At 34.7% G+C, this 15,091-nt stretch overlaps 1 protein-coding gene across 1 annotated transcript in view; it reads left to right on the plus strand.

Moving 5' to 3' along the window:
• Positions 1-2: 2 nt before the first annotated feature.
• Positions 3-15,091, plus strand: part of YTHDC2 (YTH domain containing 2) — a gene marked incomplete at its 5' end in the record, with an annotated part of 42,115 nt that continues 27,026 nt past the window's right edge. Inside the window, 8 exons of the mRNA XM_012727738.1 lie at positions 3-42; positions 1,203-1,293; positions 7,942-8,138; positions 9,383-9,582; positions 10,946-11,112; positions 11,730-11,832; positions 13,374-13,530; positions 14,348-14,455. Of these exons, the coding sequence (XP_012583192.1) occupies positions 3-42; positions 1,203-1,293; positions 7,942-8,138; positions 9,383-9,582; positions 10,946-11,112; positions 11,730-11,832; positions 13,374-13,530; positions 14,348-14,455 (1,063 nt within the window). The remainder of the gene's footprint in view (positions 43-1,202; positions 1,294-7,941; positions 8,139-9,382; positions 9,583-10,945; positions 11,113-11,729; positions 11,833-13,373; positions 13,531-14,347; positions 14,456-15,091) is intronic.

The raw sequence follows: 15,091 nt of genomic DNA on the forward strand, positions 1-15,091 counted from the left end.
TGAATATCGCTCTGGAGCGCTTCCGCTATGGGGACCAAAGAGGTGAGGCTCCCGACGGCGTCCGCGCCGCTGCCCCACCTCCCCCAGACCCGAACCCCCGAGGGGTGGGGCGGCCTCCGAGAGGGAGGGGAGATCTGAGCGCCCCCGGGTTCGCTCGAGCCGCCTCTCCGGCCGCCCCCCGAGACGGTGGGGAGGTGGAGAAGCACTGGGCGACCTGAGGGTCAGCGCTTGCGGGACACCTGCCGGGCGGCGAAGGTGCAAGTGTCAGGCTGCGCCCTCGCAGGTTGCCGGTGGCCTCTCTGTGCGGCGAGGCCACAGCGGTCTGTATTGGTGAGCCCCAGTTTTTTGTTTCTTAAGGGCGTGTGAGAGCCTTGACCTAGTCTCGTTGAAGCTGCCCAGTAGGAGGAGGAAATCTGCTCAAAGGCACCGGCGCCACGTCGTGCTTTGTTTAATTCTTGGGGACCCTCCCACTTAAAAAACAATCACTAAAAACGTGAAACTTGGCAAAGTGTATGAAATCTCTTCCACGACTCTTAAGATGAGAAAACTTCCCTTGGATGACAGTGTATCCCAGCACCCCGTGTATAAACCGGTCGCCCCTAGGGATCGGACCGCGATGAGGCCACTTTCTGAGTTGCAGGCCCCCAAATGCACCCCTCACTTCAAAAACTTCCAGTCCCAGGCAGGGAATGACCTGGTCGCAATGATTCTGAGCTCAGTTAAGGCAAAATTTGAGCAATACACAGCATCAAATCTAGTCTGAGACCGTGGAGTAAGAATGAGATGCAGCGTGGAAGCAAAGAGTAGGGTGTTTTCACCTTGACCATTCATCACGCTTGCATATTCCTTATGTTGGCGGGAAAATCGTGTTTTTAGCAAGTAAGGACAGTTTCAGACAGTGAAATATGGTCCTCAACTTGCAACCAATTCAAGATTCCAGCACAGATATGTGGAGTAATCTATGGTGATAAAGACTTTGGCTAAAATCTTTTATCACATTTTCGTTTAGTTTATTAGTATCATTTGGTAGATGTTCACTTACTACCATATTTTTGCAAAATGTATTAATAATTTGATTATATGCATATGATTTTTTTTCATATTTTATATCTTTGTATGTGTGCTGAAGTATCTTTCATCAAAGAAAATCACGTATTCCCAAATGGTACTTAGTGGTTGTTTTTTTTTTTCCCCCCATGTAGAAATGGAATTTCCTTCTTCTTTGACCAGTACTGAAAGAGCCTTTATTCATCGATTGAGTCAGTCTCTTGGTTTGGTCTCTAAAAGTAAAGGGTAAGCTCATAGTTTCTCTTATTAAAAAAATTTTGTTTCATTTACCAAAAACAGAAATGTTTCTCACTACATTTATATAGTTGTTACTGTCTTAGATTGACATCAGTATTATAGTATACATTCATAAGTCACTACTAAACTCAGCTGTTTACCCCCAAGCCCTTTTTTGTGTTCTCTAGGAGCAAAAAAAAAAAAAAAAAAGTAATTTTTAAGATGTAAAAAATAATAATTTAGAACTTGACATTGATTTCTTTTGGACAATATATTTTCAGATGGCAATTTTTTTAAGATTATACATAATAGCTACAATTATTTGTACAACTTATCCCCTTTAAGATTAAAGTACTATAACACATTAGTTGGTTTTCTTTTCCACCAAGCCAAAATCTAGTTAGAAATGACTAAATAAAACGAAAAAGAGGAAACAGTGGATCTATGTAAGGGTTTCTGACCAAATGGAAGAAAGGTCACTTGATCCTTCCATGCTGAATTGTTAAAAGTAGAGCTACTTCATTTGGCATATGGATGGTGGGATTGATGCACTGGTTTTCTGTATTGGTGCCGTTGACATTTGGGGGCTGGTTGTGTGCATTAAAGGATGTTTAGCAGGGTAACTAGCCTCTACCTCACTGGACGCCAGTAACACTTCTTCCTTCAGTTATGATAGTCAAAAATCACTTTTGACATTACCAAATGTTCCAAGGGAGTAAAATTATGCTTGGTTGAAGACCACTGAAAATGGGGAAAAGATCATGGAAACTTAACATGTTTTAGCTTCAGAAGGAAAACAACATTTACTAAGTAAAAATATTAATAAATAAGTGAACAGTAATAAGTCCTAAGATGAAAGTAGTAAGTAGAGGAGTGTCTTACGTAAAAACGCCCACTGCAGTGGTGGTGTTACCTCCTGGGGTAAGGACTGTAGCCTGGGCGATGTGCTGTGAACAGTAGGTAAGCTCCCTGCATGCACACCCATTGGAGTTCCACTGGGAAAGAGGAACATTACACTGGAAAATAAAAGTGGTGTCACAACCCTTTATCTAAAAACACCTGGCAGATTTATTTTGAGATTCAGAATTTCCATATTTTAGGAAATTATTAGAATACATTGCTATAAATTATATAATATCCCTAAGATGGCACAAGTACCATCCTTGATAGCATGAATATTTCTGCTGGAAAATGTCTGAATAGTCACATTCAAATAAATGCAGACTGCAGGTAGCCTCATGCCATTTTAATCCCTCTTTGATGCCAAATAAAGTTATGGCGAAGCTATAGAGTCCTCCAGTTTCCAGAACTGTTTGAATTTAAGAGTTGCAGGACCTATCCTGAAAAGGTGTTAGGAATGTACAGTTCTGTGTACTTTGGGGATTTCTATGGTTAATTCTAGTAGCTACTTTAGAAGTGACCATTGTAAATTATTCTTAAGACCAGCAGTCTACTAGATAGACTGCCCCTATGTGCTTCAATTTAGTAGCATGATCATGTAGGGGATAGTTCAGAATGGAGAAATATCTGGGGAAATGCAGAGCTAAAAACGGTTAATGAGGGATGGGCCCTCCCTGGTGGCGCAGTGGGTTAAAGCACAGCACTAGAAGCTGGGGCCGCTTCCTCATGAGTTCGACCCCCTCCTGCCCCGGAGGTGATCCACATGGCTTGGCAGACCTCTCCTGGCCTGCCCGCTGCTCCCCTCAGTGGTGTACTTCCTAGATCTGCCTGCTCTGCTCTCTGCTCTGTCTCTGGTGAATCCTCTTGCCCTCCACATCTCTGGCCTGTACCCCAGTTCTGTATAAATAAATAAAATCTTTTTTTAAAAAATGGTTAATGACGAAACATTGAAGAGTCAGAAAAGGAAAAAGAAAAAAAATGCAAGGTCACCTGCCTTCTTACCCAGTTTCTAAGACCTCTAATCATGCATAAACCCTCTGCTTATAACATATCCAGCTTCTTTCCCTCCCCTTCTTATCTTCGAACAGGCTTACTGTGGTGTTTATCTAGTGGAACTTGTCATTTTCAAATGCCTTTCCTTGTTCGCGCATACAGAACTAAGTCACCCAGAATATACTTCTCAAGTTCTTTCTTTTCATTTATATGAGAATGCATAACTACTATATATTTCATGTTTTTTCTCTTTTTTTTTCTTTAATCAGCACCTACCATTAACTTCATTAGCTTAACTAGTTAATTTTTCTACTTTTTTTCCATCATGGTTGTTTAATACATGGTTGAGTGAAAACCTGGTGTGGAAAGGGCAGTAAACCTGCTCAGTTCCAGATGTCTTACAGCCTCTTTCTCTGGCTTTGACCATTTCTGTTAACTTTAAAGCCTAATTTCTTCAATGTAAAATGTGATCTGGTTGTTTTACTTAACGCTGTGATTCTGGGGTTTATTTTGAGCTTTGTATAAGGTTTTTAAGAAATAGCTTGCAGGCTTGATGCATGATAGTTTTTGCAAAAGACTTTCTTCATTTTGATTTTCTTTCTTTCACATTGAAGCCATGTGTGTTGGATTTGGTATTTCAACTCTTCTCAAAGATTTGAATTTACTGTGCAATTATTTTTTTATCCTTGATCGTCTTTTGGTGAAAATACTCTTGTAAAGCTCCCATTTTGTGTTGTTCATTATATCCTAAAGTTCTATTTCAATTATAGCCATTGGCTCATACAGAAATTTCACCTTCTTATAATGTATTTCCTTTTTTCTGCAACTGAGATCACTCCGTTGAGTGCATTTTGGTCCTAAGATTATACTTTTCTGAGCCTTTGACTTTTACACGAACAGAACGAAATCACTTTCTTATCCTTTATCTACATTAGCCAAAATAAAATTTACAAAATAAAGTTGTGAGGAAAAAAATAACACAAAATACATACAAGTAGGTTTTCTGGTACCGGTGTCGTCTTCTGTGATTGCTAATGCCACTGCTTAATTGGAATCCCAGAACTCTACTCACCTAACCAGGAGGTTCTACTCTTAGAAGAAAGCCCCCACTTTCTGATTTGGGTTACTGCCTCCCTAACCTTTTCCTCATGCTCTCTTCCCACAGCTAAAATTGGAAAAGTGAATAAAAAATTATAAACTCTTAATGAGTTGTTTAGATACTATTCGAAAATAAATGCCCATGGTGTCCAAAAGTAATAATAATAGCAGCTGACATTTATTAAGTGCTCTTGTGTGACAGACATCGCATATATGCTTTAATTAGATTATCATTTAATCTTCATAGCAGTCTTCTATGCTGTATCTTCTTATTAATATTTGTTATCTGTAAAACAGATAAGGTAATTCAAGCTTAGGGAGGTTAAATGATTTTCCCAAAGTACAGCTAGCTGTTGGGAAAGCCAGATTTGAAAATAGTTAATGTTTACCTGATAAATTTTGTTGTTCAGACTGAGTTCATAACAGTGTTCTGGGCGCTAGAGAAAAAGCAGAAATATGTGGTATCATTTCTGACATGCTTTTAGTTCATTAAGTCACAAAAAGATGAAATGATCATAAACTAATTCAGTTTCAGGGATAGTATGGTTTGGAGTTAGGTTTTAACATCTGCCTGCTTAATGGAAGTATAAATTAGGAGGATAAGAAATTAACTATTTTTTTTTTAAGATTTATTTATTTATGCATACAGAACTGGGGTACAGGCCAGAGGTGCAGGGGCGGTGAGAGGCTTCACCAGAGACAGAGTGGGGAGCAGAACAGTCAGATCGACGAAGTACACTGCTGAGAGGAGCAGCGGGCGGGTCAGGAGAGGTCTGCCACGCCATGTGGTCACCTCCGGGGCAGGCGGAATCGAACTCATGCGGAATCGAACTCATGCGGAAGCGGCTTCAGCTTCTCAGACCTGTGCTTTAACCCGCTGGGCCACCAGGGAGGGCCCGAATGTGTTATTTTTTGCCCGAATGTGTTATTTTTTTTAAGAGACATTTGCTCCTTGGTGATTGTGATCTTTTTAAGTAATCATTTTGGATTTTGGCAATTTATTGGTGATCTTTTAAACTTTTTTCAGTTTGGAAAGTAGGGACCTGTAGCAAATGGTTGTTTATGTGCATTAAATATTTCAGTAGCAGGCTGTGCAAACTAATGAATTGATTTGTATCAACTTTGATGAGATGTTATTTTTCTCTAAAAGGAGGAAACCATTGAAATACTAAAACTTCATTATAGCACGCGTTTAATTGTTCACTCTTTGAAAGCTAGACGTTTTGATCTTTTTTGTAATTAATACATTTACTTCCATGCCTCAAGTTGCGAAGTTGCATATGGGAGTTTACATTTTATTTTTAAATTCTTGTGAAATTCATTTATCTGGCATCTATTCCACATTGGACAGCCAATTTCTATTGCCTAGTCAAAAGGGCTTTTATTAATAAAGTTGTAGTGTCAGTTACCTTGGAATGAAGATGAGATCTCAGTGTATTAGCTTACATTATAGGATAACTTTATTGTACTGAATGTTTCCATCCTCACAATGATGAGTTGAATATTTTATAAAAATTTCACTAACCTAATCTTTTTATTATCAAGTGTCTCTGTGGTGATGAATGTGGTAGAAATGAGCAGCAATAGTCACAAGTAGAATCTTTTGATTAAAATTAATAGGTTGCTGTTACCTTTTTGTTCCAACATTTGTGTTCATACTTATCTCAGTATTATAAGTGGTAATGGCTAAGTTAAATACTCGCACCTGCTTACTATGAGTTATTTGAAATGTTGGTTTCAATCTGACCCACCATTTGAATTTCGGGATTATTGATTAAGGAGTATATTTTCCTTAAAGTTCCCTTCTTAGCATAATGTCTGATATATATACTAGGTGCTCAAAAATAAATAATAAAGGAATGAATAAGGAAAATTAGTTGTGGGTGAAATATAGCAATATTTGCCTGAGATGATATTTTTTTCCTGCCTGAGATGATTTTAAAGAAAATCAAATCTTGTAGCTATAGAAATATTAGAGAGTTTTAAAGTAATTAATAAATGTCAGAGTGTTAACATTTATCTTTGGTTATGTAGTCTAGTTGATTGAAAGCTTAATACCAGCTCAAAATAAGTCTCTTAATTCTTCCTCGGAGGCTCTTTTCAGCCCACTTTCCTGCCTATGGTGTTGGAAGAGGGGGAAATAACTGGGTCTAGAATAATGGTACTGAAACTTCAGGAAGATTGTTAGGAAGGGAACCTTTTGCAGAGATCATCTTTATCCAATAATTCTGATTTACCAGGGAAAAAACTGAAATTAGATCAGGTTGAATTTTTGTTATTTTATCTTTCTGTCATTATTGAAGCATTACTGACTGAGTGCTTGTTAAATGGAGGTGATGATTTTGAGTTTGTAGCTCATTAACACATTCATTCAATAAGGAGTTTCCAGAAATGAAAAATCTTGGTAAATTGAAAACCTAACTTAGAAGACCTAGATAACTAAAACTGTATAGGTTAATCCCCAGTTTTACGTCATTCCTACGGTGTAGAGACTGCTGAAAATTTCAAATCTTAGAAAAATTGCATTTGAAATTTGAAAAATTCAAATTTTAGGAAAATTACAATAATTTTTATTGTATTTGTGGCTTTGTTTCTCATTTCTATAATATGATAGTGACATTAACAAATGGTAAAACATTTTATGAAATATTTGGGTAACTAAAAAACAAAACACATGGTATTTGCTCCTGACTCTAATTATAATCATAACTTTCCATTTTTTTAGTGTTTACTCTGGTAACTTTTTTAATATGTATTATCTTATTTAATCATGTAACGTTCTGTAAGACAGGTATTATATTATTATAGGCCCAGAACTATTAAATGATACACTTATGGCCCCATTGCTAGTCAGTGTTAGAGCTAGGATTCATATCCAGGTTAATAAACTTTCATAGCCTGACTCTTTACAGTCTAATGTTGTACTATAGACTATTTTATTAAGTTACTCAAAACACATTTGAGGCCTTCCTATGTATATCGCTTTCTACCTCATACTTTTGGAGTAATAAAAGACAGGGTCAATCCTAGATCAGTGGAAGATACAAACTTCTGTCAATTAACATGAGTGCTGTTATAACTCATCACTACTTTAAATTGAAAGTAAGGACAAACAACTTTGAAAACTTTTTTTCCTCCCTCAATATGCATCTGAAATACTTATTGAGAAAGTCAATTTATGCTTTCCTGGTCTCATTATACTTGATGCTCTTAAACAGGTTTTCATGGGAGTGTAACATTACTAGCATACTGTGGAAACATTCAGTGAGATATATTATTCTGAACAGTGAGCCATAATTCACAATTAATTTTAAAATCTGTTCAGATTGCTTTCTCCCTCTATTTGCTTCCCAGTGTGTATTAACTGGTGATGTTTCATCCACCATGAAGTCTGCTAAGAGTAGCTACCACTTATGGGTAAGTAAGCCTTTTTTGCTGTTTTCAAAATGGATTTGCAGCATTTTAGAATTTTAATTGAAAAGAGTCTTGTGGCCACGCACCAAATAGACTTTCTCTGATTTTTTTTTTTTATTTCTCAGCATCTAATCCCAAACCATTTTGACTTTTTTCAATGTTTTGCTTGACACCTGTTTTCTAAGTAGGCATACATCATATGTGAAAAAAATGATTATATATAGTAAATAAATGATTTTTATTAATATTCAGAAAGGGAGCAAATAGATACCTAACTGTGAAGAAGAAAGATGGATCAGAAACAGCTCATGCAATGATGACCTGTAATTTGACTCATAATACAAAACATGCTGTTAGGAGCCTAATTCAAAGATTTCCTGTCACCAATAAAGAACGTACTGAACTTCTGCCTAAAACAGAAAGAGGAAATGTGTTTGCAGTTGAAGCTGGTATGTATTTTGTGGGATGCTTCCTTGTTTACACTATTGTTTACTATTTAAAATTTTATTTTCTTCCATTTTAAATTTCTTTTTAAAAGCTAAGATGAAAAAAATTCTCAGTATAAATAGTGTGCTAGAAATGATTAATAGTTGAGAAGTTTTAGATGAAATGCAGTAGGAAGACATTTTATGAAGTTAGACAAGTTTTATTTTAAGGGGTATGGTAATAGCTGTCATTTATTGAGCACTTAGTGTATGCTAGACCGTATGTAACTCTCTCTCTATAGAGCCTTAAAGCCACCTTTGCAAGGTAAGAATTTCCCCTATTTCACAGGTGAAAAAACTGGGGCTCAGAAAAGATAAACTTTATTCAAGACCATTCACACAGCTAGTAAACTGTAAAGCTGGGATTTGACTCCCAAGATCTGAACTTCACATCTAATGTGTTACTTTGCCAAGACACATTAGTGAGATTTAGAATTCATGCTTTAGCATCTAGTAGAACGAGGACACAGTCTTCAGTACATTAACTTGTTCAAAGGTAGATAAAATGTTTTAAGGTTTTAAGGTGAAATTGTTTTATTTTGGAGGACTGACTATCCTAGTGAAAAATTATTTTGTTAACTATAATGACTGTTTGCATGTATTTTTCATTTTCCGTTAGAGTAGGTTTGCTGTATATGGAAAACACTTGGTTTATATATCAAGGAATTTAAATTTTAAATATATACACAAAATATTTTTATGAAGAATATAAACTATATCATACCTCTTCTTTATTCTTATCTGCTTAACCAAATGTAGATGTTGGCTAAAATATTCAATTAGGAAATTTATTGCTTACTTAGGACTTTATATTTATAGTCACTCTATGGGTTTATGTAATCGTACATGTAGGTGTAAGGCACATTGTTTCCTACTATGAAATCTTGATTTTGTGTTTGAACATTATTTTAGGATATTAAAATTGTGTTTTACTTTTAGTAGTTATTGATTTTAGTTCATTTTTAAAAGATTTTGCACCTCCAGAAGTACTTATGAGAAATTTGATTTTAATTGATAAGCGAAATTTGTCACATGCTAAGACTTTTAAGTATATAGGAATACGAAGGCTGAGATGTTGTTCACTTCATGTAGTATGAGTACAAAAGAAACACTTGAAAGGAATGACACTATAAGTTATTTTTACCTTCAACATTTAAAAAAAATTGTTGATTGTAATTTTTTTTTTATTCTTTTATTCATTTTCAAAGAAAACCGGGAAATGAGCAAGACAAGTGGACGACTTAACAATGGCATACCTCAGATTCCAGTGAAAAGAGGAGAATCTGAATTTGATTCTTTCAGGCAATCTCTGCCAGTGTTTGAGAAACAAGAAGAAATTGTTAAAATAATTAAGGAAAATAAAGTAGTTCTAATTGTAGGAGAAACTGGGTCTGGCAAGACTACACAGGTTTGTTTCATCTTTTTGTTTATAGAAGAAAAGAATTATTTTGTCCCACTGAATAGTTGTTTTATAATCACATTTATACTGCTTGTGTTTTAACAAAAAAATTATTGATTATTAATGATTATTGATTAATCACAGATGATTACTTTAGAAAATATTACTAGTGGGAATTAGTTTTGAGAATTTATAGGCCCATAGTGTTTTAAAATACTTCTAAACTAGTGTATTGAGCCTTCTTTGACTCAGAGTTGTAATTTGACATGTTGGACTATGGCTTTTGACCCTCAGTTCAAATTAGTTTGCTCATTTATATGTTAGGAAATTTTAGTTTAGTTTAGTTTAGCAGCCTCTGTGAGCTTATGTTCACTTATAAAGTAGAGTCATTGTGTAGCTGTTGAAGTTTAGAGATAGTATCTGTAGAGTACCTAGCATACAGTTTCATACGTAGCAGCTGAATTAAAATAAATAGTAATCATAGCAATGATGATATAAAATTGACTAGTAGGTGGAATTAATATGACAGTTTTGATTTGGATGTTTAGAATCAAGTTACTTCATTATGGAATTTCACTCAGGGTGACAGGTCGGAAATGCTAGCTTGATGATAGGACCTTTTCTTTCCGTTTAACACATTAGCATGTTAAAATAGTAGCATTATTTTGCTTTTAATAGTAGATCAGTAGAATAGTCAGTATAATTTTACATTTTCTTCTTTTTTTGACATGTAAATTTACTTTGGACTTGTGCTTACAACTTGCCCTGGTTAGATTTATTAGTTTATGGTTAGATTTATTGGTTTAGACTTAATCACTAGGTAGTGAAAGGAGTAGGAAAATGGCGTAACATTCACCAGTTATTTACTTGTAGATGACTTATGCATTTTCACAGAAATACGTAAGTCTTTATCACCAAAGTGTGAGCCTATAAAATTGAATGGTTAAAATATGATGAAATCTTTATTTGAACATCAGTATGTAAGATTTTCCTTCAGCATGAGTACATTTGTGATTGAGTTACTGTGGAAAAATCTGTCCAAGAGGTAGATTGTTAAAATTGATTTGATATAGAGTAATTTTTGCTTTATTTAGAATAATGAAATAGGTCTATAATGGTAAGAGCTTAATTATATTGAATAGAGATTATTTACTTATATATTTTTCTGATATTTTAGTTTCAGTTCTTATCATGAAGGACTTTCAAATTTTTATTTTATAGCTATCAGCAGTGAGTTGAAGATGGTTGATTTTATGACTGTCCTGGACATGTTAGAGACCCTTTTCACTTCTAATAGTTTTCATTTGCTTCACTTATATTTTTCTGGTTATGCAATTATGTCATTTTATAATATTTAAAACTTTTCCTTCAGATTCCTCAGTTCCTTTTAGATGATTGTTTTAAGAATGGTATTCCTTGCCGTATATTTTGCACTCAACCCAGACGACTAGCAGCTATTGCTGTGGCTGAAAGAGTTGCGGCAGAAAGAAGAGAAAGAATTGGTCAAACCATCGGGTATCAGATCCGTTTAGAAAGCAGGTAAAGATAGTTCTTCAGTTTATCTTCTATCATTCTTAGAACAAACTAAATATTTATATTCCACTACATATAGAGAATGTGTTAATTGAAAGGTTAGATGACCATTTTGCTTTAAGTAAGTTTGTAGGGCATTGAGATCATTATAAACTTACTGAGGTTTTGAGTAAATAGGAAATCCAGCCATAGATAACAAATCTCATTTCATAGTTGCATGCATAATTAAGTGCAAGTTGTTTCACTTCATTGAGCCTCATTTTCTACCTCTATAAAATGGGACTAATAAAAACGTCTAGAGCACACATTTGATGATGACATTTATGGTAAGTACTCAATAAATGTTAGTGAATAAATTTATTAGCAGTAGTATTGGTAGTACCTCTTAGCATTATTTCTTTGCTTTCCAGATTTTGCATGTAATGATAGACTCTCATTGATGGTATACTTTTATCCTCAAACAAAAAGTGTTTAAGATTTTCTTTCATATAACTTTATAAAGCATGCATACTAGTAGACTATTATTGTGGTAACATTTAATAAAGTACTAGTGTTTAATGTGATTTTATTTTAATTGCATAAAGATGTGTAATTGGACACCTTTCTTAATTTTTTTTTTAAAGGGTTTCTCCAAAGACACTTCTGACATTTTGTACTAATGGAGTATTGCTTCGTACATTGATGGCAGGAGATAGTACATTGTCAACTGTGACACATGTTATTGTGGTAAGAATTTTGCTAAATTCATTGTAATGCTGGATTGCTTAAATTTGAAACGTGTAAATACATTTTTAGAATTGGGTGTAAAAAGCAGATTTTTTTTAACAAGGTATAATAAAGTATTTTTTACTGTCTGCAATTATTGGAAGTAAATATTTTGTATTAAATAAAGGTACCCTTAACCGAATATGAGAAAGAATAAAATAATTAAAAGTGCTTCTTATTTGTGGTTATAACATTCTAAGTAAAAATGTCTTTACAATTTCTACTATCTTAATTCAAACCTGAAGTTAGAGAAAATTCTCTACTGAATTTTTCTTGATCTTTTGTTAATGTATCTAGTACTAGCATGGTTTGCTACGCAATGGACCTTTGTGAGTATTGTATGCCCAAATCTGAATGTACATGCTGTGAATCTCTGGTGTCAGTAAATACAGAGTTTTGTTGAATTTCATGAAGAACTTCTCTAACATTTCATGTTAATCTAAGATCAAAGGTAAAAATTCTGATTGAAAAAAAGTAGTTTTTATATTTGATGAAAATGGTGATTTTTTTTTTTTTTTTGCTATGTTTAGTCATCTGTTCCTCTTTTAGCTAATATTTATTTCCCATTTTATAGTCATTTAACTTCACGGTTAGAGTGCTAAGTTAACCTAGTTGCTAATGAAATACGTGGATAAAGTACTGCCTCATTAAGCAATTTTAGGCTCTTTTTCAGGTTGTTTCAGAAAATATTAAACTTTTTTTTTTTAAGATTTATATATTTATGCGTACAGAACTGGGGTACAGGCCAGAGGTGTAGAGGTGGTGAGAGGATTCACCAGAGACAAAGAGGGGAGCAGAATAGGCAGATCAGTGAAGTGCACTGCTGAGGGAGCAGCAGGCAGGTTAGGAGAGGTCTGCCGTGGCAAGTAGATCACCTCCAGGGCCCAAATATTAAAGTTTTTATAAGTTTGATATAAATAACTTTGAGAAACATAGCTCTTGACTTCAAATCAGAGTTATACCTGAGTCTTAACACTTAACTGAATCATATTTACATTAGATCTTATATCTTTAAGCTGGCCACAACTACTTCAGTGTGAGTTAGATCCCAGGCACCAGAGGTGACCCACATGACGAGGCAGACCTCTCCTGACCCGCCCGCTGCTCCCCTCAGCAGTGTACTTCGTCAGTCGGCCTGTTCTGCTCCCTCTCTGTCTCTGGTGAAGCCCCTCACCACCCCCTGCAACTCTGGATTGTACCACAATCTTTAAAAAAAAGAAATGTTTTAAACTTGACTTTGTTAATTCAGGATTTGTTGTATTTGTGGCTTTCTGATCTTGGAGGAGAATGGGTGGAAGAGACAGTACTTTGGTGCTTGTAGTAGTTGTCTTAATGTCTAATTATTTCTGAATTGTTTAGAAATTATTAACATTTCTATAAATTCTGATTGACTTTGTCCACAGTGTAATATCTAGAATCTTCATAATTTTAAAGAATTAGTCATGTTTTAAAGAATTAATAATGCTTTAATTGCTTTCTGGTTTTATTTTTGTTTACTGTAGGATGAAGTACATGAAAGGGATCGATTTAGTGACTTTTTACTCACAAAGTTAAGAGACTTGTTGCAGAAGCACCCAACTTTGAAACTAATTCTTTCTAGTGCTGCCTTGGATGTAAATCTTTTTATAAGATACTTTGGAAGTTGTCCAGTGATATATAGTAAGTTAAGTTACCAAATATCTTCCAGGATTTTTATGAACACATACTTTCTTGGAATATTATATTTACTATACTAGAAAGTGGGGTGGATTCTGAAGTAGAGAGCTTTCATTTTTGTTTCCTCTGAGACGTGTAGGCACTACTTATATTTTTATACTTTCCTTCTCCATCTTTGGTATAATGTAATGAGACCACTTCTCTAGTCTTACAAAAAATGTTTTATTTTAACCTGTACTCCCCTCTAAATTTTCTACTTCCCCCTTAATTTTCTAGATTCCTGGAAAGAGTAGTTTCTTTGCTCCCATGTTAACTGCCCATTTGCTTTTGAATATACTTACACTTAACATTTGTGCATTTCCTTTAGTCAAAATTGGCTGTGTACCTATCTTTAAAAAATTAATGAATTCCTCTTCAAAATTTGATAAATGTATCTGTTCACCTTGATGAAATATTACATTTATAGGAAAAAATTCAGTTGCCCCATCTTTCTTTAAATTGCATGTCTTACTTTCCTAAGATTACTTGATGTTAAAATCTGGTATAGGACCTTCCTCATCTTGGCCCTGCTGTCACACACCTGTGCAAATATATATGTACATGTGTGTGTATTTATATGCTAGTACATCATGAGTAGTCTCCCAGTTCCATGGCTCTAGGTAGCATTCTTTAAAAAAACAGCTTTAATCTTTCATAATATGTATGTACCATGATTTATTTAACCATTTATTTAATTTTGGAGACTCACATTGGTTCTGTTTCTCTTCTTGCCCCACTAAGATACAAATTTACTATTTAATGATAAAATTATTTTCTATAGTACAGGGAAGACCATTTGAAGTGAAAGAAATGTTTCTGGAAGACATTTTAAGAACTACTGGCTACACAAACAAGGAAATGTTAAAATATAAAAAGGAAAAACAGCGAGGTAAGCTTTTTATCAAGGACATCTACAAAAAAATACTGTTGATACTTTTTATAATTTCCAGTTGTGTGACAGTTGAATATTGAATATTTCTTTTGTATATAATTGTGTAACATTATACTTGGATACTGTCCCAAGTATACCTTCTACATCTTGGTTTATGTCCAGAAGCTGTTATCTAGAGAGAGTAATTGAAAGTGGATGCAGTTGAGAAGGTTGAATGCATCTGTGTTCAGCCAAGGTTTAGGGTGGTCCAGGAGCAAGACTATTGGCTGCCTGCAGCATATTGTACAGGGTGGAAGCAGTAATGAAGTAAGAGCAGGCTCCAGTGTCTAATGTCAGGATTTTCAGATATTAACATAGTTATAAACTGCATCTGTACTTTGAGGTTAGTGTATCTTTTATGACATATTTCAGCTTTTGAATTAGGGTTAGAGACCTTTTGACTTTAAAACTATATTACTTATGTAAAAGATTTGGCTTTAAACTTGATTCTTTGTTTTACTTTTATAATCCTGGGTAAAGACTTTAATTCTATGGAGTCTCTACTTGAAAGAAATATTAATAATGTCTGTGACATATTGCAGTGTTGATCATACTAAGTAAATTATAAAACTGCACCTTGAAACTTTTGAAGAT

Source organism: Condylura cristata, unplaced genomic scaffold, assembly GCF_000260355.1.
Source record: "Condylura cristata isolate star-nosed mole 26May11 unplaced genomic scaffold, ConCri1.0 scaffold00021, whole genome shotgun sequence".
Lineage (NCBI taxonomy): Eukaryota > Metazoa > Chordata > Mammalia > Eulipotyphla > Talpidae > Condylura > Condylura cristata.